General features: G+C 44.3%; 1 protein-coding gene across 25 annotated transcripts in view; it reads left to right on the top strand.

Moving 5' to 3' along the window:
- The window catches only part of NFASC (neurofascin), a 181,112-nt gene that overhangs the window by 76,200 nt on the left and 80,875 nt on the right, over nt 1-24,037 (top strand). For all 25 annotated transcript variants that reach the window (XR_005990680.1, XM_041774179.1, XM_041774161.1 and 22 more), the window contains exon 2: nt 9,547-9,652. Coding sequence is in view for 22 of the 25 variants with exons in the window: in XM_041774179.1 (XP_041630113.1) it covers nt 9,547-9,652 (106 nt within the window). In the remaining 3 variants the exon portion in view is untranslated. The remainder of the gene's footprint in view (nt 1-9,546; nt 9,653-24,037) is intronic.

Genomic DNA, 24,037 nt, shown 5'->3' with positions numbered 1-24,037 from the left:
TCAAATGAAAACTATTTTTAATTAAACTTTTTATTTTGAAACGATTATAGGTTCATTGGCAGTTATAGTAAATAATACAAATAGATCCTTTATATACTTTTCCCAGCTTCCCCAGTAGTAGCTTGCAAAAGCATAGCTCAGCTGGTTAAACAACTGACTCTTGATTTCATCTCAGGTCATGATCTCAGGTCTTGAGATCAAGCTCCCCCCCCCCCCCCCACCCATCAGGCTGCACACTGAGCATGGAGCCTGCTTAAGATTCTCTCTCTCCCTCTGACCCTCCCTCTTTCTGTCTCTCTCTAAATAAATTAGTAAATATGAAACCTTAAATTAAAAAACGAACTAGAGCACAACCTAGTAGCCAGGATATTGGTAATAGACTGTCAAGATCAAAACCATTTCCATCACAGCAAGGATCCCTCTTTGACTTTTTTTTCAAAGATGTTATTTATTTACTTATTTGAGAGAAAGAGAGAGAGAGAACGCAGAAGGGAGAGGGAGAGAATTTGAAGCAGACTCCAGGCTGACAGGAGAGCCTCATGTGGGACTTGATCCCATGACTTGAGACCATGAATTGAACCATACCTAAGAGTCAGATGCGTCACATACTGAGCCCTCCAGGAGCTCCTCCTCTTGTTGACATTTTTTTAAAAGATTTTATTTATTTATTCATGAGAGACACAGAGAGAGAGAGGCAGAGACATAGGCAGAGGGAGAAGCAGACTTCATGCAGGGAGCCTGATGTGAGACTTGATCCCGGGTCCCCAGGATCACATCCCAAGCTGAAGGTGGCGGTAAACCGCTGAGCCACCGGGGCTGCCCCTCCTCTTGTTGACATTTTTTTAAAGATTTATTTATTTATTTATTTATTTATTTATTTATTTATTTGAGAGAGAGAGAGAGAGAGAGAGAGGCAAAGACACAAGAAGAAGGAGAAGCAGGCTCCATGCCGGGAGCCCAATGTGGGACTCGATCCCAGGGCTCCAGGATCACACCCTGGGCAAAGGCAGGCGCTAAACCGCTGCGCCACCCAGGGATCCCCCCTCTTGTTGACATTTTAAAGCCATACCCATCTTCCTTAATCTGTGGCAACCCTAATCTGTTCTTCCTTTCTATAATTTCATCATTTCTAGAATGTTATATAATAAAATCATGATCTATTAATTTTAGGGGATTGGCTTCTTTTAGTCAGCATAAATCTCTGGAGATCTAAGTTACCACATGTATCAATAATTTTTCCCTTTTTGTTGCCGCTGTAATATCCCACTATACTATACCACAGTGTAACCGTTCACCCATTGAAGGATACTTGGTTGTTTCCTTTTGGGGGCTATTATAAAGCTGCTATAAACATTCCTGTACAGGTTTTTGTGCAGACATAAGTCCTTACTTCTCTAGGATAAATGCCCAGAAGTGCATTTGCTGGGTCATGTTATAGTTACATGTTTAATTTCTTAGTTGTATTAAGAAATTAAACTAGAGTGTAACCTGGCTGTATTGTATTGTTCCTGTATTGTAACCTGGCTATACCCTTTTATGTTTCTACTAGCAATGCATGAGTGATTTAGTTTTTCTACATCTTGCCAGTGTTTGGTGATGTCGTTATTTTTTATTTTAGCCATTCTGATAGGTGTGTAGTGATAACTCATTGTTTGTTTGTTTTTTTCCTCTCCTTTTCATTCAGTTAATGGCTAGTGATGTTGAACTTCTTTTCAAGTGCTGATTTGCCATCTGAATATCTGGTTTAGTGAGATGTCTTCTGGCCATATTCTAATTGGATTGTTTGCATCTTTGCTGCTGAGTTTTGGAAATTCTTTATATATTCTAAACTAGTTCTTTCTCATATGTGTAATTTCTCCCACTCTTCATCCTCTTTTGCAGAACAGAGTTTTTAATTTTGATGAAATCCACTTTATCAGTTTTTTTCTTTATGGATGGTGCTTTTGGCATCAAACCTAAGAACTGTTTGCCTACCCCTAGATCTCAAAGATTTTCTCCTGTTTTACTTCCACAAGTTTTCTAAGTTACATTTTACATTTAAGTCCACCATCCATTTTGGGTCCATTTTATATAAGGACTTCGGTTGAGATTAATTTATTTTTTTCACCATGGATTTCCAGTTGCACCAGCACCATTTGTTGAAAAGGCTGTCTTTTCCTCTATTGCCTCATTGCTTCTGCATATTTGACAAAATTAGTTGAGCATATTTGTGGGAGTCTACCTCTGGATTTTCTATGCTGTTCCGTTGGTCTATGTGGCTGTTCCTTTACCAGTACCACACATTTTTTATTACTGGAGTTTTTTTCATTTGGGTAGACTGCTCCCTCCTGTGTTTTACTTCTTTTTTCTAGCTATTCTAGATCCTTTGTATTTCCATATAAATTTTAGAATAATCTGAAGATCCTGCTGGGATTTTGATATCTAAGATTGCATTGAGCCAGTATATCAATTTGGGGAGAATTCACATCTTTACTGTGTTGAGTCTTCCAATCCATGAATGCAATGTGTCTCTCTGTTCGTTTAGATCCTTGATTTCTTTTATAGGCATAGCATAGTTTTCTGCATACAGGTCCTATACATGTTTTGTTCATTTTACACCTAAGTATTTCATTTTTTAAGGGATTATAAATGATATTGTATTTTTAATTTTTCCATGTGCTCATTGCTTATATATAGAAATACAGTTGATTTTCAAATGCTTACCTTGTATTTTGAAATCTTGATGATTTCATTTATGAATTCCAGACAGGTTTTTGTTTTTGTAGATTCCTTGGGATTTTCTACATAGCCCACCATGTTATCTGCAAATAGAAAGAGTTTTATTTCTTCCCTTCTGTCCTGTATGCCCTGGACTTCCTTTTCTTGCTTTATTCCACTGGCTGGGACTTCAAGCTTCAAGTAAGATTAGTGAAAGTGGACATCCTTGCCTTGTCTCCAAATTTAAGGGTAAAGCATTCAGTCTTTCGCCATTAAGTATAATGTGTTAGCTGTAAATGTTTTGTAGATTTTTAAAAATCAGGTTGAGGAAGTTTCTCTCAATTTTTTTCTGAGAGTTTTTTATTTTAATCATGAATGGGTATTGAATTTTGTTAAATGCTTTTTCTACCTTGATTGATAGGATCATGTGATTTTTCTTCCTTAGCTTGTTAATATGGTGGATTACCTTGATGATTTCAAAATGTTAAACCAGACTTGCATCCTTGGAATGAACCTACTTCGTCATAGTGTACAATTCTTCTTATATATTCTATTTGCTAATATATTTTTAAAGATTTTCATATCTATATTCATCAGAGGTATAGTTTTCTTTTTTTTTTTTTAGAGGTATAGTTTTCTATGTTTTGTCAGATATTTAGTTTTCTTTTTTTTTTTTCTGTATTTGTCTGATTTTGGTATCAGAGTCACAGCTTCATAAAATGAATTGGGAAGTGTTCTCTTCTACAGTATGGAAAAGATTTTCTTTTTCTTTTTTTTAAGATTTTATTTATTTATTCATGATAGAGAGAGAGAGAGAGACAGAGACATAGGCAGAGGGAGAAGCAGGCTTCATGCAGGAAGCCTGATGTGGGACTCGATCCCAGAGTCCTGGGATTATGCCTTGAGCCAAAGGCAGACACACTCAACCACTGAACCACCCAAGCATCCCTGGAAGAGATTTTCTAAAATTGGTGTTGATTCTTCTTTAAAAGTTTGTTAAAATTCTTCAGTGAAACAGTCTAGGCCTAAAAATGCCTTTTCTGGGAGCTTTTAAATTATGAATTAGATTTCTTTAATAATTATGAAGCCATTCCAATTATCTGTTGCATATTAGGAGTTGCAGTTGTTTGTATTTTTGGATACAAGAATTGGTCCATTTTGAGTAAGCTTTTAAACTTATGTGTTGAGTTGTTTGTAGTGTTTTCTTATTATCCTTTTGATGTCTGGAGGATCTTTAATGACATCTGCTTTTTCATTCCTGATATTGGCAATTGTGTCATCTCTTTTTTTCTTTTTCAGTTTTGCTAGTTTTTTTTTTTTTTAATTCTTATTTATTTATGATAGTCACAGAGAGAGAGAGAGGCAGAGAGACACAGGCAGAGGGAGAAGCAGGCTCCATGCACCGGGAGCCCGATGTGGGATTCGATCCCGGGTCTCCAGGATCGCGCCCTGGGCCAAAGGCAGGCGCCAAACCGCTGCGCCACCCAGGGATCCCTAGTTTGTCGATTGTATTGCTCTTTTTTTTTTCTTAAGATTTTACTTATTTGACAGAGAGAGAGAGAGAATGAGAGCACGAGCAGGGGGGCAGCAGGCAGAGGGAGAGGGAGAAGCAGGCTCCTCACTCAGCAGAGAACCTGACATGAGGCTCAATCCCTGGACCCTGGGATCATGACCCACGCCAAAGGCAGACGCTTAACCCACTGTGCCACCCAAGTGCCCCTGTATTGATCTTTTCAAAGAATTAGCTCATGTTAAAAAAAAGAAAGAACTAGCTCATTTCATTAATCTTTTTATATTGATTTTGCTTTCTAGTTCATTGATTTCTGCTTTCTTGTTTCCTTCCTTCTGCTTGGTTTGGGTTTATTTGGTCCTCTCTGCTAACTGGCTTTCTTTCTTTCTTTCTTTCTTTCTTTCTTTCTTTCTTTCTTTCTTTCTCTTTTAAGATTTTATTTATTTATTTGAGAGAGAGAGAGAAAGAGAACAAGAGCAGGAAGAGGGGCAGAGGGAGAAGCAGGATCCCCTGTGAGCAGAGAGCCTGACCCAGAGTTGCATCCCAGGACACCGAGATCATGACCTGAGCTGAAAGCAGACACTTAACCAACCAAGCCACCCAGGTGCCCCTCCTCTCTGCTTTCTTGAAGTGGGACCTCATATTATCGATTTAAGACGTTTCTTCTTTTCTAATATATGTATTTTAGTACACAGATAAATTCAGGATGAAAATAATGATGTGGAAAAAATTTCAAGCTCCTTATTAACTCTTTATAGTTAATTTTCCTAGTAAGTAAAGAGTTACTTCAAACTGATAAGGCTAAACTAGCTACCCAGTAGAGAAATGCACAAAGCATAGAACAGTTAAAGAAAAGGAAAATACTCAAATTCATTTATAAGTGAACCACAAAAGGCAATTAGAAAAAAAAAAAAGCAATTAGCTTGTCAAAGGGGAAAAAAAAAACACTAGTAATACAGCATATTGGAAAAGTGGGAAACGGAAACTCAAATATTGCTGGTGGGAGTATAAATTATCACAGTCTTCACAGAGAGCAATTTGGCCACATTCCCTTTGACCCAGAAATTCTGCATCCAAGAATTTATCCTAAAAATAGTCTTGCAAGTGTGAGAAATCACATATATCCAAGGATGTGTAGTTGCAACAATTTTCTGCATCTAATGATTACAAACATTCTAAATGTCTAAGAATAGAGGATTGAGCACATAAATATGACATGTTCATCCAATGGAATACTATGCAACTACTAAAAGCAGTTTTACCTGAGCTAAGATAGATATCTAAGATGTTTGTTAACTGAGGAAAGCAAGGTAGGTGAAAATATGTATACTATAATTTTTTTTTAAATGTGTATCTAGGTATACACAGCCACCCTCTGAAAGGATACACAAGAGACTGGTAACAGTGGCTGGCCAGGAGCAGGGGCTGAATGGAACTGGGAAGCTAGGAGATGGAGTTGGGGGGGAATTTACTTACATATATTTATATATACTCATATACTTGTGTATACCTTTTTTGAAGATTTTATTTATTTACTCATGAGAGACACACAGAGAGAGGCAGATACACAGGCAGAGAGAGTAGCAGGCTCCCTGCAGGAAGCCCAATGTGGGACTTGATCTCAAAACCCCAGGATCATAACCTGAGCCAAAGGCAGATGCTCAACCAGTGAGCCACCCAGGTGTCCCTGTATATACTTTTTAAATATACTTTTATTGTATACTCTTTTGTATCTTCTGAATTTCATATCATGTGAGGAATTACCGATTCAAAAAAAGTAATAATTTTTTCAATGCTTAGCTTAAGTAAAAACCTCCAGAAAGAAGTAGAGACAGAAAAAAAAAAAGTCTTTGTTTCCTGTGCACAGATTAGATATCCAGGGGGAGGAGGGACATGAACCAGGACTCAGGAGAATTTTAATTTTGTATGTCCTCAGAAATACACACATATAGAATCCTAGAATTCCAAGGCAAGAGGGTGTTGGAGATTCCCCCAGCCCCATGTTTATTCTGTGACCAAGGGCAGGACAATCTGAGAATAAACATTTGCTAAGAAGAAATCTGTAAACTCTCCCCACGCAGACATTGAGATAGGAACGCCAAGGGATAGCAGTTTGGGAGCCAGTGAGCCACCCCACATATTCCCTCCAGTCACTAGTTGGACATGCTTTGCCTGCCCCTTATTGCTGGGGGCACATTCCACTGCCCACTGTGCCCCCCTGAACCCAGGCCTCGTTCATAGGAACCCAGCAGGTGTCTGGCCTTCTAGTATATGGAGGCGGTACCTCAGGTGCCCAGCACCCTGGGAGTGGTCCCCACGCATCTGTGACTGAGAGTCTCTCTTCTTGCAGCCTGTGGGATATTGGATCTCTTTCTTGATCACAGTTCCTACCCAGAGTATCAGGTATCCTTCCTGGATCTTTTTATCCCTGGATCAGGTGGAGAGTCTCTACCATGGATTCTAAGTCTCCCTTCCCACTTAACCTTGAAGTCCTATGAGCAATGATGATAAAAACATTGGGGGTAGTTATAACCTCCTCATCTTTAAGGTTCTCTGGCTGGCTGGCTTTTTATCTGTCCATCTCTCTTCAAATCACAGCTCCCATTTGATACTCACAGCAACTTCTTAGGGCAGATCTAATCCCCAATTTTCAAATGACAGTACAAGGATTTGTTTTTCAAGTGTTTTCCTGTACATTATCTCATTGTAGACCCCCCAATGCCCTCATATAGGCAAGGAAAGTTTTATTAACCCAGATATACAAATGGCGAGATTAAAGAAGCAGCTGTGGAATAGTGGGTCTTTGGGATAAGAATCTTGGGTTTGAATACTGACTCAATGGGTTTATTACACCTGTTTCCTCCAGTGTGAAATGGGAATAATAATATCTGCATCCTTTGTCATCAGACTGGATTGTTGTTAGGATCAAATAACTATGGTCCGGGATCCCTGGGTGGTACAGCGGTTTGGCGCCTGCCTTTGGCCCAGGGCGCGATCTGGAGACCTGGGATCGAATCCCACGTCGGGCTCCCGGTGCATGGAGCCTGCTTCTCCCTCTCCCTATGTCTCTGCCTCTCTCTCTCACTGTGTGCCTATCATAAATAAATTTTTAACAAAATTAAAAAAAAAACAACAAATAACTATGGTTCAAAAGTGTTTCAAGAATTAGCATTCTAAAAAAAAAGAATTAGCATTCTAATAATTTCTTGTTTCTCAGTCTGTTCTATCATTTAAAATTGTATTTTGAAAATGTTTTGCAAAGGAGAAGATTATGTAACAAACCTGATGTGCCAATCATTGTCTGCAACAATCATTAGTACAAAGCCAGTCTTGCCTCAACTATACCCTTCCCACCTTTTCTTCTTTTGCTTTACTGACTCGTTTTCAAAATTATGAAGTATTTCCCTAACATCCTTAAAATGGATTATTTGGAGTTGCAAAAGATATTCTTAGGGATTCATAACATACTTGTTATGTTTCAATCTGCTGCAGTTATGATCCTTGTTGATGTCCAGTTTGACCAAGGAAACCTTATTCTGGTTGGCTTTTGAGTTCTTTTGGCATGACTCTTCTAGTTTTTGACAATGTGTTTGATCTTTTAGTTTGGTGAGATGTTCTAGGTTTATCTTGTACAATTGCTGCCTCAGACATTTCTCCAAGGAAGCCTGATTCCTTTGAGGGGGATGGTATTTAGAGTTCATAAACTGATTGCCAGAGGTGCTCAATTCTCCTGGGATGATCCTTGTTTCTAGGTCTTAGTGAACAGGGCTCAAGAGAGTGTGTGTGTATGTGTGTGTGCATACATGTGTGTGCATGCATGCATGTGTGTGGAAGATAAAACCTGAAATTCATCCTGATACTCCAGTTAACAATCAGGACTACAGACTTTTTACCTGATCTCGTCAATTTTACATCTGTATCACCTTTCAGGAAGAAAATCTTTTTTTTTTTTTTTTTTTAGCAACATCAGTATTATTATTCATTTGACTTATTCCACAATACACTACAAAAGTCTCAGAATAATAGTAAGAAGAATATAACAGTACCATTGATAATATGATTATTGAAAACAGTTTAGGATTGGAGGGGCACCAGGAATGGGGCAGTTCCTTTTATTCTTAACTATATCCTTTCAAGGATATATATTCAAATTACTATGTTTTAGTTTCTCTATAAACTCATTTGCTGTATTTTATTTTAATTTTAGGCATTTCTTTTAAAAATATTAATTGTGCTTTTATAATTATGTCAGATATTTACATGTTCCAAAGCAAATTCACAAAATAAGGTCTATTTAAAACCCAGCTTCTATCCCAGTCCCATCCACTTCATTCCTCTCCCTCTCTGTAGGTCTTTAAATTTTTATTTTTTTAAGACTTATTTATTTATTTGAGAGAGAGAGAGCATGCAGGGTGGAGGCACAGAGGGAAAGGGAGAAAGAGTCTCCAGCAGACTCCTTGCTGAGCATGGAGCCTGATACAGGGCTCAATCTTAGGACCCTGAGATCACAACCTGAGCCAAAACCAAGGGTCAGATGCATAACTGACCATAACTGCCACTCAGTAGCTCTTAAATTTTATTTTATGCTTTATCCTTTTATTATATTTTTTAAAAAAAATAAGCAAATACATATTTATCTTTGCATTTCTCTCCCTTTCTTAAATAAATGATAGCATATTAAACACACTTTTTTCCTACCATGTTTGTTGTACTTAACTGTAGAGATCACAGTATAGACACATAGTATATCTTTCAAACATACTCCTAGAACTGGGATTGCAGGTCAAAGAGCAGAAGAAACTCAGACACATGCAGGGAAGCGATACACCCTAAATGACATAACAAACTAGAACTTCAAATCCATGTTCCCTGACCCTAAAATTAGTTCTCCTCTCAATATGCTATAGATTTCTTTGTGGGGAACTCTGTAGATGGGGAAGAAAAACATAATAGTTCTCCTAAGTTAAGACAAGTAATGAGGTAATTATGAGTAAATTCCCCCACGGGTATAGGAGAAATTCTCCGAGATAGGGCTTAACTCCTTTAAGTGAACAGGGAATCAGCAATTAGATTATGATATCAGGGCACTAATAATGATCTTATGGAGGAAAGAGACCGCCAGCATCCAACATGTTTAGGCACCTTGCAGAATCACTCTCATTTCTTGCACGGTGTCTTGAATTCTTTAAACAAAGGTATCATTATGCTAAGCAAAACTTTCCAAAGGGGTGTGGACAAAGATGTAATTTCCCAGTGAATGGACAGGCTGCAGACCACAAAGCCTTTTCTCTTTCTTTCCTAGAGTGACCCCAGGGCTCTTTGTGCTTGCTTTGTGACAGGTTGATTGACTTATGTGCACTTTGGGATACTGGCGTTTCCTCCCCTGCTGCAGGCTGGAAGAGAGCCTCTGGTATTGCAAGAAGGAGGCTGAATGAGGCAGAGACGGTGAGTGGGGCGAGTGGGGGAGTGGGGCTTGGCTGGTGCACATGACTCTGAGCAGGGGGGTGGGGGGAGATTCTTGCCTCTCCTCTTCTCTTTGATGAGCCAAGGTTCTTTGGCTTCCCCAGTTTTGTAAAAGGACATCTCCTTCTCCCTAGAGCAGGCCACAGAACCAGACCTCCAGGCTCTCCTTTGCAAGGAGGCTGGCACTGGGGAGACTTTTGCTTCTTTCCTCCAGCAGATGCAGTCAGTAACATTTGTCTCGTCATTGTCCCGACTGTCCACCTGAATTGAAAAATGGGGAAACAGCTTTGTGACCCACACCCTCCACGACCCCTCCCTGCCATAGCATGGCCTCCACACCCTGAGAGCCTCCTGAATGACAGCCTCAGCATATGGGGGGCAGTCTGGAGAACCCCTCCTCTGAGGGGTACATGGGGGCCCAGCAGATGGACCAGTAAGCAACCCAAGGCCCACATCCCTAAAGCAGACTCTGTGTGTACGGTCTGCATTGTTCCATTCTCAGCTAGAATTTCCTGCTGCCTGCCTCTCCTGTTTTAGTCTCAGACTGGAGTGGCAGGGGAGGAAATGTGGGCAATGAAGGCTGCTATTTTAACCGAGGAGTCACTGGTGACAGATCATTAGCTAACGGCCTGGAGGCCTGAACAAAGAGAAGTTTCCTTATTCTTGACTTTGGGCACCTCTGCCTCGTGGCATTCGGTCTTTCTCTCTCCAGCCCCTTTTTCCTGTTCTCCCAGAAGTTGGAGATGGGGCTGTGGGGTGGGGGGTGGTACAGGGAGGGGGTTGAAAGGTGGGAGCAGAGCATGCTGATGACATGTATTCGGGATCTGGACAAAATCCAGCTCTACTTGCTTGGCGACTTTAGGAGTGTTTTTGACTGCTCCTGGCCTGCGTATCCTGGTTTATACGATGGGGATACTAGTGGACATCTGGTAAAGATTTAAGATTAAATGTATAAAGAGTGCTGCACAGTGCCTGACATGGAGCAGGTGTTCAGTAAATGAAAGTTGTTATTATTTATCCTATGAACAGAGCTCAGATATACTTGTCTCATCAAGGTAGTTTCTGTGTGGGCTCTTTTAGGGCTACAGCTTGCTTTTAAAACTGTCAGATTTCAGGGACCCCTTGGGAAATCCATCTGAGTCTCTGAATCATTGTTACTAATATTGAACTGGAACACACTGCCTGACCTTGAGGGTGGGAGGCGCCATTCTTTTGTTCTGCTGTTTTTGGAGGACTCTCATCGCAAAAGTGGTATGCCAGGCTATTTTCATGGACATGCAAAGATAGTAAAATGGCATGGGAACAGACCCCCCGGGTCTGTGACAGAATCAGGGGGTGGTCAGCTTTGTGTTACCTTGCCCCTACTTTTGGCACTTTTTCATGTACCCTCCCTCATGTCAATCCCTTACCCTCCAAAGCCCCTCACTGCCCTCCCTGGGCACAAGTACTATGGGTTGCCTCCCCAGACCCCCCGCCTGAGGACCCTTCCCTTCTCAGATGATAGCAGCACCACAGCGCAGCGGCACATCCGGCTGATACAGCAGCACATCTGGCTGATGCCAAGCAAACTTGTGCTGGGTCGCACCTCCAAACCCTTCCAATCTAACTAACAATCCCTAGTAGTGGCTCAGAACTTGATTTTTATAGTGTGTCCATTTCAATATGTCATTTGACTTTCATGATAATTCTGTGGTGCGAGCAAGGCTAGTGTCTTCATTCCACTTGATTGAGGACTAAACCGAGGCTCAAGAAATTATTTCTCCAACATTCACAAAATTTATTGGCAACAGAGCCTGTACTAGAGCTGAGATGCCCTGTTTTTCTTGCCATGACACTGCGCTGCTTCCTCCAGTCTCAGGCACACACCATGAGGGGTCAAAGGGTCAAAGGAATTTCAGACACACAGAGAAACCTTTAAAAAAAAAAGAGTGCAGAGAGTACACATGAGCAGGCACCTATGGCTATTGATGAAACAAGAAGTTCAGGGAGAAGGGAGCTATCATTCTTATAATAATCAACATTTTGAATGCTCCTTGTATGCACCAGGAGCTGTGCTTTGGACTTGACGTGACTTTCCCATTTAATCCTCACAACAAACCTACGAAACAGGACCCGTTATTGCTCACAGTCTACTGGTGACCGAGATACGGAAAGATTCAGGCATGTGCCCAAAGCTCCACATCTCAGAAAGGGCCTGTGCTTGAATCTGAATCCCAGCAGTCCAGCCCCAGGACCCGCATGGCTGGGTTTGGGGTGGCCGGTTCCAAGTCTTATTGGAAACTCTGGGTAGCCTTCTCCCAGCCCACCTGCAGCCAGGTTCCAGGTGGGAATCAGATTTCGGAAGCCTCATGGGGCAAGTCATCTGTTTCTGGGTCCTCCTTCCCTCTGACTCCTCTCCTTTTGTTTTGAGGCAGCTGCCATCTGGAGCTGCCCCAGGCATCTGCTCTTTGCACACTCCTCCCTCCCCACATGAGGCACCTTCCCCACTCAGACTAATCTGTCACCCTCCCTCCACTCCCCCAGCCCAGCACTTCAGCTCCTGGTCCTCACCAGGCACTCGGAGCAGACACCTGCCCTCTGACACAAGGCAGAGAAACCTCCCAGTTCCCCAGGCCTTCAGTTTCCCAGATGGATCTATTTGGTTCATTGTACTCACGCTCCTAAGGCCTTCTGCCTGTTGCAGAGAAGCCGGGCCTCCTCTCTCCAGAAACATTACAACAGGCCACCTTGGTTGACATGGGCTCAGGACACAGGACTGTGGGTTGATGGAGAGGGGCGGGGAAGCTTCATTGGGAGCTGTTTTGCATCTCTCCCCCTTCCGCCAAGACTGACTGATTGATTCCAGGGCCCTTAGGCAGCACCTGTGGTTAGCCACCTTCTCCTGGGGGCACAGAGATCTGCAGGCTAGGTGTGGGGACATGTTAGCAGCAGTGAAGTCCGTGAAAGCTGTTCCCCTAACAGCTATCTACCTCCTTCCTCCTGAAGTGATGCAGCCTCTTTTCCACCCCTCAGCCTTTTCTGCCACCCTGCTAAACCCACCTTTTTAAGCAGAAGATGGGCTGTTGAGTTTGAGACGGCAAGTCGCCTCTGAGCTTCTATTTCTAACAAGAGGACTGCATCTCTAGCAAAGACAGATGCTGTTCTACTTGCTGATACATGCACTTCTCAGGGCATAAGACACACAGCTTTCCTCTGCACCCCTGGAACCGGTCTTTGGTGTAAGCGCTATAGCTGCCAGCACTTTGCATCAGACTCCCAGACACACGGCTCATCCTTTAACACACGCGGCAGCCCTCCCTGTCTGCACCGTCTCCCCTCCTCCAGGCTCCTGTGTTTTCACACCCGCAGCCTGCAGAAGCCTGCGGAGATGCCAGTTGGATCCAAACTGATGTCTGTCTAGGATGTAAATGGAGGGGGCCAGGGGGAGGGGGGGAACTGCCACTCCCTCCTGCTGTCTTAGTTCCTTCCCTTAATCCTGTACCCCTTTATCAGTCCGGCAGGAATTTAAAAAATGCTGCTGGGGCTATGCTATCCTCAGAATATCAGCGGCCACAGCAATATGGAGAGCAGGATGGAAGTTACCTCCAAAGAACTGACACAGCTCCCTCTCCAGGACTGACTCCAGCTAGAGGCAGTTGACATCATAGGTCATGGGGCGTCAGTGGAGGAAGCTGACATGAACAAAGGGTAGGGGTCTCCAACAGTGTGAGGTGCTTGATTGAGTTAAGGAGACCCTGGCAGAACAGGAAAGGGAGGAGCCCAAAGCTGCTTTGGCTGGTCTGGGATCTTGCAGGAACCCCCCTTTCTCTCTGGTCTGAAGTAGACAATGCCTGTGCAAATAACCATAGTTGGTTTTAAGAGGGAATAATAACTCCTTGGCCACAGAGCCCATGTTAGGTTATTTGCACAGGCATTGTGCACTTTGTAGATCTATAAAGTAGACTTGTAGATTCGAAAGCCCAGCTCGTCCAAAGCCATGGAACATTGCAGTATACCAGCTGTAACTTGGGGAATAGGAGAAAGGACCAGCGGTTTTTGAATGCCAAGTTTGTGCCAGGCCTTGGGTCAGATGCTGTACATATACTTTAGCTCACTAATTAACTTAAAATTAATTGATTTAAAACCAGTCGTTTAATTAATAATCATTGCAACGGGGGCGCCTGGGTGGCTCAGTCGGTTAAGTGTCTGCCTTCAGCTCAGATCCTGATCCTGAAGTCTTGGAATCAAGCCCTGCATCAGGCTTCCTGCTCGGCAGGGAGCCTGCTTCTCCCTCTGCCTCTGCCCCTGCCCCTACTCATGTTCTCTCTCTCTCTCTCTCTCTCTCTCTCTCTCATTCTCTCTCTCTCAAATAAATAAAATCTTTTTAAAAATCATCACAACAACCTTTTAATAAGTGTCTTCACCCCACTTTTGGAGACAAGAAAACTGAGGCTCTAAGAGAGAATAAATACATTGTTGAAGACCACACAGCAGGTAAATGGCCAAGGGGGCATTGAAGCCCAGATGTGTGGCTCCAAGTCCATGCCTTTTCCACATGCCAGAGGAATTCTATATCACTTCCCCTTGAAGCCACATCTCTGAATCCATGTCTGATGTGTTTCCCCTGGTCTCTATGGTTTCCTAGCTAGTTCACTGTTCACCTTTATTGATTTTAAGCCTAGCCCTGTTCTGCTTTGAACAAATAAACCCTTGTTCCTGTGAAGGACACAGGAAAGAGGTAGAAGCCACTGCCCTCACTCTCAGGAAGCTCACAGTCCTCTCTCTTTCCTGTACTCCAAGCAAAACTATCATCTTATCCCTCTTTTTTCTCTACTTAAGCTCATTCTGTGGTTTTCAAATGGCTTCAGGACCTTGGTCTGTTGAAACCAGGCATAGAACCCCACAGAGGACAGAGTAAGCAGCTTAACATGAGTGACATTGTGAGGAGATGGATCCAGATGGTAGGTCCTTCAGTGATCAGTAGCCTGGACTCCAAATGGGGCACCCCACTAAGGGAACCTGGGAGCCCATTGGTCAGTGCCTAGTGTAGGCAGCTGCATATGAAAGAAAGATGGCTAGGGCTTAGATGTACAGTGGTCTTCCTTTAGGGAAGCTTCTGAGAGGGATTGAGTTTCCTACCTGTTCTCTCTGCAGCATGCCCTCTATACAGCATTTTGCAATTTACTATGGGGTGAGGGACAAAACTATAACTTGCCAAAGGTAGCAGACAAGAACTTAGCCCTCCATCTTTTGTTTTTCATCAATATCCAGTATATTAAAGTTCTAAGTCCCCAAACCAAATTCTTCCTTAAACTTTTCAACTGACAAATTTTACAATTCTCTTCATAAATCTCATAAATTTTGACAAGCATTCGTTTGATTCCATTAAGAAACAGTTCAAAAATAAATAAATGAATCTAAAAGAGAGAGAGAGAGAGAAACTTAGTTCAGTGGGGTGCCTAGATGGCCAGTTGAGCTCTTGGTTTCAGCTCGGGTCATGATCTCAGGGTCCTCTGCTTGAAGATTCTCTCCTTCTACCCCTCCTCCCGCCTGCTGTTACATTCACGTGCCCCCCCCTTAAATAAATAAATCTTTAAAAAAGAAACCTAGTCCATTAAATCCCTTTCACCATTTGAAACTATATTTGTAAATTTTATCATTCACTTTCCTTTTTGAAACATCAGTTTTCTAACAAAGCCTTCCCATTCCTTATGTAGTTCTTTTTTTCTTATTGATTATTTAAGTAATCACTTTATTGAGATGTAATTCCCATAACATACAATTCAACTATTTAAAGTATACAGCTTAATGATTTCTAACATATTCACAGAGTTGGGCATTCATCACCACAATTAATTTTAGAACATTTTCATTGCCTTTACCCTCCAACCCCCCAAAACCCTATACCCACCAGGGATTCCTTCCCTTTATCCCACTCTGGTATTCCTAGCCCTAGACAACACTGATCTACTTGCTACTTCTATCAATATACCAACTCTGCATTTAATATTAATGGGATTATACAACATGTAGTCTTCTACACCTGGCACGTCCATGTAGTACCATGTCTCCGTACCTCATTCCTTTTATAGCTGAATGATATTGCATTACATGAATGTACCACGTTTTATTTATCCATCCATCAGGTGATGGACATTTGAGCCACTCCACTTTCCGGCAATTGTCAGTTATGTTGCCATGAACATTCCTGAGCAGATTTTCATTTCTCCTGGGTACAGACCCAGGAATGAATTGCTGGGTCATATGGTCACTCTGTGTCACCTTCTGAAGGGCCCTGGGTCTTTTCATACTAAATGCAAGCCTCTCTTTCTGGCCTTCTACCTTCCATGTCCATCTTTTCTTCCTCCTAGGTCCCTCCTTCTTACCCTACCCAAATCTTGGGCCCCACCCTTGGAGACCTGTTACATAGGATTATGATCGTGACCTCTCCAGCCTTCTGCTGAGCCACTTTCCTTTAATGACAGGCCTGAGAAGACAGCTGCTGCTACCCTGGATGTCTCCCCCACCCCCTTGGAGAGGAGGTGGGGGCCTCACAACCCTCTCTCTCCAGCTGTGAAGAAAGATGTGCGCCTAATTGCTGTGAAACTTTCTCCCCGAGGGTAGAAGACGGGAACCAGACAGTGCTGAGTTGTAGAGAGGCGGGGGCTCCTTTCTCCTTCCTGGAGGTGCCGGAATTCCTCCCCAGGGGGTTGCCCTACTGCCCTCACAGACCACCTTGCCTGGTGTCAGTTTGGTTTATACTGATACCTCCGGGGTGGGGGCTGTCCATACACCCTACATGTTAACTTCTGTTTCCTTTACAATCTGCTTTACCTGCTAATCTTTATACAGATGCAGACTGGTCAGAACTCATTTAAGCACAAGCAGGGCCAGTGCATGGAGCCTGAAACATGGAAAGTCATAGATAGCCACAAACGTTATTTAAGCCAGCCCCTGCACTGCAGGTCAGACCAGTAGTCTTCAGCTCCACTAACGACATTGGAGAGCCTGGCCCATTCCATGTGTTTCCTAGTCCTGCCTCCTGGAGGATGAACAAATAAGCAGTAATGATAGGGAGAGAAGAGGCATAGTCCCAAAGAACTTCAGAAAGTCAGCTGGATTATAGCACCGTCCGAGTCCTTCCCAGTGTGGCCGGCAACCATTGGCCCATATGGGAGCTATCAGCAGGGCCGGGCTATGGACCAGGCAACCAGTGTACTTCGGGCTTCCGTGCCAGGCCAGGCTAAGATGTGCCAGGCTCCCCCAGGCCTGGAGTCAAAGAGGTGAAATGATACAGCAACCCCACTTACTCCACGCATCAAGCTATATGTACACAATGTTCATTGTGGCATTGTTGTAATGAAGAAAAAATAAGGAAGAACAATCTAAAAGGTCTTCTACAAATAGCTGGTTAAAAGCTGTGCGGTAGACCCTCACGATGCAGTGAGGAAGGAGAACGCGATGGCAGGCCTCCGTGTCCAAGCCTCATGGCTTGATGACCCAACCTCTTATGCCATGGCAAGCACCCCGCCCCCAATCCTGGAAGTGGCTACTCTTGGTGGATGCAGCCTTCTAGTGGGGCCCCAGCCTGCCTGGTGGCTTATGAGTACCAGGTGCCCTATAAGTGCTTTGTGCTCCTATAGAAACTGGCGTGAAAACTGGATACTCACTAGATATTCATGGAGGTCACCTTGAGAAAAGAGCCTCCTCCCCCTTTCTTCTTTCCCATTCTCTCCCGCCCTTGCCCCCAACTTAATAAATAGTCAAGTGGTTCAGGTTGCAACCTATAATTAGTTCTGGGTGTTGAGCAGGAGACAGCTGTTTTCAGCCAAATCCCTGATCTTAAACCGAGGTGTCTCCTCAGCTCCCTCCCCAGGTGGGCAGCAAAGGCCACCTGACACTGTTGTTCCCCACCCCCCACTCCTGCTGAGCCCGGTGGTCTCCGTGAACTTAGCTGAGGCAGGAAGAGGAAAGGCTGGGTCTGCTAGGTGCCCCTGCCACTGCCACCAAGTGGATAACTATCAACAGTTAAACACAGCCCCTTACTCCTCCTCCCAGATCTCTCCCCGTGACAATGAAAGGGAGCCAAGGCTGTAACAGCCACTGAGCAGATGGAGACCACCCCCCTCCAACCCTGAGAAGGGAGGTGGGGGAAGGGGAGAGTCGAATCCCATATACTGGGTTTCCTTGGCTATTGGAAAAATCCTACGAGACAACTGGTTCAACCCCACGCAGGCAAGGAAGCTGGGTCTCTCTCCTCCTGGGCATGGGGAGAGGCCAGCGTCTAGAAGCAGGCTGGTGAGTGATTTCTTAGGCTTTCAAGCCCTGGTGCCCCCAGAGGGTGTGCTGTAGTTACAGATAGCACTTCAGAGTGGGAGGTGTGTGGATTGTGTGGGCAGACACTTTCTTAAAGATGCTGAGACATGCGGTCATTCCGTGGGAGTGAGTAGGGGGATGTGGGGAGATACTGTAATCTTTTGGCAAATGCTCCCAGAAGAGGAAGCCAAGGACTCCTCCTTGCTGCTTCCCTTTCTACTCTTGTCTTCTTCCAGAGATCCTTCTGTCTTTCTCCTCTTTGCTTGACACTCTGTCTCTCTGGGACAGGCTGATGATTGTCAGTAGGGGGCATTTCTAGTTTCCTAGGAAACCCACCCCCTGCCCTTCAGATGCCTGTGAGCAGAGGGAGTGGAGCAGGCTCAGGTCACCATCTGTTGCATCGTTTATTCCTTGGCATGAGAGAGATAAAAGGGAGGTGGTGGTGGGGAACAGAGGGCAGGAGCAGGAATGGGGAGGAGGATCCTCTGTAGCACCCAGGGCAGTCCTGTGCTGCAGGTGGACTTCAGAACCCAGGACAGCTACACCGAAGCCCTCGGGATGCGGGAGCAGGCAGGCTGGGAATGGAGAGGATAGCAGTTCCAGGACTAGTGCCTGACACAGCTGAGCCCCTAGGTTCTGAGACCTATCTGGGGGACAGAGAAAACAGGGTAGCCCTGAGAGAGCGTACAGAAAGCTCCGAGAAAGGGGATGGGGAGAGGATTTCAGAAAAAAGGAGATGAGAGTGTCTGCTGAGAGGATACTGGATAGATGTTCCTATTAGGTTATTGTTGTTCTTTTCATGACTCAGGCTTCTACTGTAACAATGGCTTTGTCATATGTGATATTAACCAAGGATTTATAATATACTGATTCGCTAATGGGATAAATATCTCCCAGTAATAGGAATTATCTGATCAGATGGCTGTTCACCCATCTCACATATATATATATTTTAAAGGTTTTATTTATTTATTTGAGAGAGAGAGATAGAGAGAGAGAGAGAGAACAAGAGCAGGGGGAGGGAGAAGCAGACTCCAGCTGAGCAGGGAGCCCAACATGGGGCTCAGTACGAGGACACTGGGATCATGACCTGAGCCAAAGACAGAATCTTTTTTTTTTTTTAAGATTTTATTTATTTATTCATGGGAGATACAGAGAGAAAGAGAGGCAGAGACACAGGCAGTGGGAGAAGCAGGCTCCGTGCAGGGAGCCCAATGTGGGACTCAATCCTGGGACTCTAGAGTCACGCCCTGGGCCGAAGGCAGCGCTAAACTGCTGAGCCACACAGGCTGCCCCAAAGGCAGAATCTTAACAACCGAGCCACCCAGGTGCCCCCCACACATATTTTTTGTATTGTCACTACAGAGGGAAGCAAGACATGGACTCTGAGCTCAAGAAGTTCAGAGTTTGATGCAGGAGACAGACATGGGAATCCCAAGGGCAGGAAGAAATGACATGCAGGGGAATACAAGGGAAATGTAGTCTACGTTTAGGGGGAGAGCAGGGTTTGGTGAAGAAGGGAATCTGCATTGGAGAGAAGTAAGCAAATCGCATTTTTGGCCAAGGCAAAGCAGGAGCAAAGGTGGCCGAAAGTACAGAAAACACTTGTCCTGTTAGGGGAGCAGCATGGGCCCCAGCGCTTGACCGGCTCCTAACGGAAGAGAGGCTGCATGGGGCAGGAGCCAGATCACAGGGACTTGAGTGCTTTCCACAGAGTGTAGATTTTGTCTCTTAGGCCGGCTCCACGACCACTTTCTCTGCCCAGACAGATAGGATAGAGGATAGAGGATGACCACAGGCAGGGCATACACTAGCTCTTTGTCTCTTCTACTAGAAAGAAAACAGGAAGTGAGAATGTGGTTATTATCGTGGGAACCCAAGCCATTGAGTTTATTTGTTTGTTTATTTATTTATTTATTTGAGAGAGGGAGAGCTTGCAAGCTCAGGGTAGGGGGGGAAGGAGGGGCAGAGGAAGATAGAGAATCTCAAGCAGACTCCCCATTGAGTGCAGAGCCTGGAAGCAGGGCTCTGTTTGATGATGCTGAGATTATAACCTGAGCCTATATCAAGCAAGAGTCAGATACTTAACTGACTGAGCTGCCCAGGTGCATCCCCCAACAGCCACTGATTTATATTTATGTAAAAATCATTTTCAACTGTTACTTGTTTGTATTGGGCACAAATCAACTGAGCAATACCTTAGCTCCGAGTCCTGGGTTCCCGCTAACAGAGGCACCTGCCTGCCGGCATAAACCCTTCAGCCTAGGGTGGGACACCTCTGAGCTCTTTCAGCTCCCACACAGCTGGCCCTGCCCCTTTTCTTGTTTTGAGGTCCCTTTGTTTCCTCTTGTCATTCAGCTCCCCTCTCTGATTTCTAAACAGGTTGCTTCCGGATGGTTATAGAAAATAAGCCCTGCTGCTTTTTTTTTTTTTTAATTTAATGCAGAATGGTGGAGTTTTATGTAGGCTCCGTTGGGCTTTTATTATCTTTCTGTTCCCTCACAATATCCTGTGGCAGTGACGTGTGAGAATGTATTCCTTAGTTGGTTTTTGTAGTACTATTCTAGTCATTTCATTATTTATTCTGAGAACTAATTCCTGGCATGTGGCCTCATGGCACTAATCTGTTAGTATATCCCTAGGCATTATTAATTCAGAAGCACAGGCAGCCTCCAAGTACCTGCAGAATTGCTTTGTTCATGGCTCTGAGGCATCAAACCGAACATACTCAGTTCCAAGCTCATGCTCTCCCTGCATCCCAACACTAATAGATTCATTCACCTTTCTGTATTTTTGGTACCAATCATTAGCATCTTCCCAATCCAGTTTTCTAACCTAGAAACCTTGATGCCAGTCCTTTTTCTCACTGTCTACTACCAATCATCCGTTTCTGGTGATTCTAACTCAGAAAATATCCTCACATCTCAGGGGTCCTTGGATACTATAAGCCATCCGCCTGTTGTACGCACACTCTCTCACACTGTGTGCAGAGGCACCTGTGCCACTTGGAATCCGGGAGAAGGTGAGTGGAGTAACAAGGAGAGGAGATGATCTCTGAGGAACCTCACCCTGGGGATTCTCTCCCAGAGCAGGAGAATGCTGTAGGGCAGGCAATGCCCTGCAGCTAAGCCCACATGATGGGCAGGTCACAGGCCCTCTCTTAGACTTAGGTTTACCCAATATTCAAAGAAAAGTCTTGGGGTTCCTAGATGGCACAGTAAGTTAAGCATCCAACTCTTGGTTCCAGCTCAGGTTGTGATCTCAGGGCAGTGAGATCGAGCCCTGCATCAGACTATATGCTCATTGCGGAGTCTGTTTGAGAATCTGTCTCCCTCTGCCCCTCCCACTGGTGTTTTCTCTCTCTCTCTCTCTCTCTCTAAAATAGATAAGTAAATAAATCTTTTTTTTTAAAAAAAGACAAGTCTTGTGTGGAGTGGAGTCACTTGAGGTCATTAGGAAGAAGCACAATAAGAATAATAAAAGCAGCTTAATTGGTGTTGTTCACTTTCCTATGTTTTATCCACTTGGTTCTCCAACAACAACCATTGGAAGCAGGAATATTTACTTCCAGTTTTGAAAATTTTAAAAAGGCTTGGGAAATAAGTAATTTACAAAAAGGTGGCAGAACTGAGGCTTTTACTTGGATCTTCCATTCCATAAATATTCCCCAATAGGCACCATGCCGGGCACTGGGACGCAGAATGATCGGGGCTCATGATCTCTTTCTCTCTATCTCCTTCACTCAAAAAAAAAAAAAAATTCCACAGAGAGGGAAGAAAGGTTGAGCCAGTGACAAGCAAACTGCAGCCATCAGGTCAAATCCAGCCCACTGCCTGTTTTTGTAAGTAAAGTTTTATTGGGCCATAGCTATGCCCATTCACTCCCTTATTGTCCATGATGGCTCTCTCACTGCAGTAATAAAGTTCAGTAATTGTGACAGAGACTGAATGTCTCACAAAGCCTAAAATACTTATGATCTAGACCTTTACAGAAAAGGTCTCCAATCCTTTAGTTTAAACATATATAGATTTACCAGTGTGCTAAGTGCCCCAGAGAGGCAGATGTAAGGTAGAATAGAGATGGACACCCCCAGCTCTGCTGGGGCGGGGGCGGGAGGCACAAAGAATTAGTCACAAAGCAGAAGATGCCTGAGAAGATGTCTGATGTTGCATACCGAGTAGGAATTAATCACATGACAAGGAGGGAAGGCTTTCTGGGGACAGAGGATGGCAGGTATAAAGTGTGGGGGTTGTAAATGGTGTGACATGGTTAGAAGATGGCATGTCACTTAATCAAGGGAGCATTTAGCATTTGGGTGGGGTCCCAGAGCCTTGCAGGAGCCTGATCTCCCAGAGCCTTGCTATACTCAGGAGTTTGGATCTGATCATATATACTGATTGGAGTGATATGAAAGGGTTTTCAGGGAAGCACTGACAGGATCAGACAGGGCTTTAGAAAAATCACTGTCATAGCAACATGAAAAATGGATTAGACAGAGACCAGTTGGGAGGTTATTGCGGTTGTCCATGAGACATGATGTGTGTCAAAGGAAGAGGGAACATGGAGAAGGGAGTGGGGGCAAGAGACACCAGGAGGGCACAGTCCAATAGTCTTGGTGTTTGGTGTGAGGTGTGAGAGGAGCTGAGATTTCAGAGTGATTCCCAGGTGTCTGGCTTGGGTGACTTGGGTGGATGCCACCAACACAGACAGGGAATAGAGATAGAGGGACAGGACCCCAGTGGAGACACAGAGAACATCAGGCAGAAGGAGAGGATCCAGCAGTGTGATCAGTGCCCCCAAGGAGCTTTGAAGGGCCAGAGAGAAGAGAAGCTCTGGAGTGGTGTTTCAGAGGAAGAAGAATGTGAGGAGGGATGGATGGAGTAGTTAAGGATTGCTGATGCCTCCACGAGGTCTAGCAAGATAAAGACTGAGAACTCTGGAGTCAGCCATCAAGAGGCCAACAGGAGGTCTGAAGAGAGAGTTCCAGAGTTTGATTGGAGGAGTGAAAAAGAACTCAGTAAGTAAAGGCAGAAGCCACATGAGAAGAGATATTGGGGAGAAAAAAATTCAGGTATATGTAGGGAAGCTGTGGGATCCAGAGAAGATTCCTTTGGTTTTGTTATGAGAGAAAGTTGAAGGTATTTCTCTGCTGAGGCCTGGAGCCAGTTGAGAAGAGTTTGGAAATTGAGGAGCATGCTAAGGGGATTGCTGATGGTCAGGGGCAGGTCTCTGCAGGAGAATGGGGCTGGGTCCAGCAGAGGCAGGAGGAGGGAGGGACACTTTTTATACAGAAAGTGGAGGCCATGGGAAGCTTATGCATTCAACCAACATTCCAGGGGCATTTCTGATTCTGGCAGCGCAGTCAGTTACTAGTGATAGAAGACGCTCCTGCAACTAGCTTAAACATTAAAGGGAATTTTTAATGTAAACATATCTGCAATTTAAAAATCCACAGTTAGGGCTTGCTTCAGGAAACGCTCCATCAGCAACACAAACAGTGGCATGAAGAATCATATCTTCCTACATCTTCCTTCTGCCTTCTGCAGCGTTTGATTATCCTCACATTACACGTGGAGACATGCCACCACTCACAGCCACCTGTGGTATTGGGTGGGGGTTGTGAAGCTGTCCGGAGAAGCCCTCTGGGCCCGGAGAGCACCCCAGGCCTCAAGGCAAAAATGCTAGTCCTGGGAAACCAGACGGTTTCCAGGTCTGGCAATGCAGCCCCAGTCTGGTATGTTCTTCCTGGCATGTGTGCCTGGCTCTTGTGCCCCTACACTATTGTTGTTGGGTGCGCTATAGTTGTTGGGTGCGAGACATTTGGAAAGTTAGAAGGTTCAAGGATTTTCAGTTCTTTGTTTTACTAATAGAATCCTTTCTTCAAATAAAACCTTATGCAAAACCCAGTGTAGAAAACAGGGACTCTGAAGCGGCCCTGGTGAGAGTGAAGTGGGGGTGGGCAGCTGAGCTGCACCTTTTTCTCCTCCCCAAATGCCCTCCCACCTTAGGAAAGGTCCCCAGAGGCTGCAGAGCCTTCTAAAGGGTCTCTGTGCTTCCAACTATTGCCCTCCA

The sequence above is a fragment of the Vulpes lagopus genome, chromosome 11 (genome assembly GCF_018345385.1).
Source record: "Vulpes lagopus strain Blue_001 chromosome 11, ASM1834538v1, whole genome shotgun sequence".
Taxonomy (NCBI): domain Eukaryota; kingdom Metazoa; phylum Chordata; class Mammalia; order Carnivora; family Canidae; genus Vulpes; species Vulpes lagopus.
The sequence above is the reverse complement of the archived record's forward strand: the minus strand, read 5'-3'. Positions and strand labels throughout refer to the sequence as shown.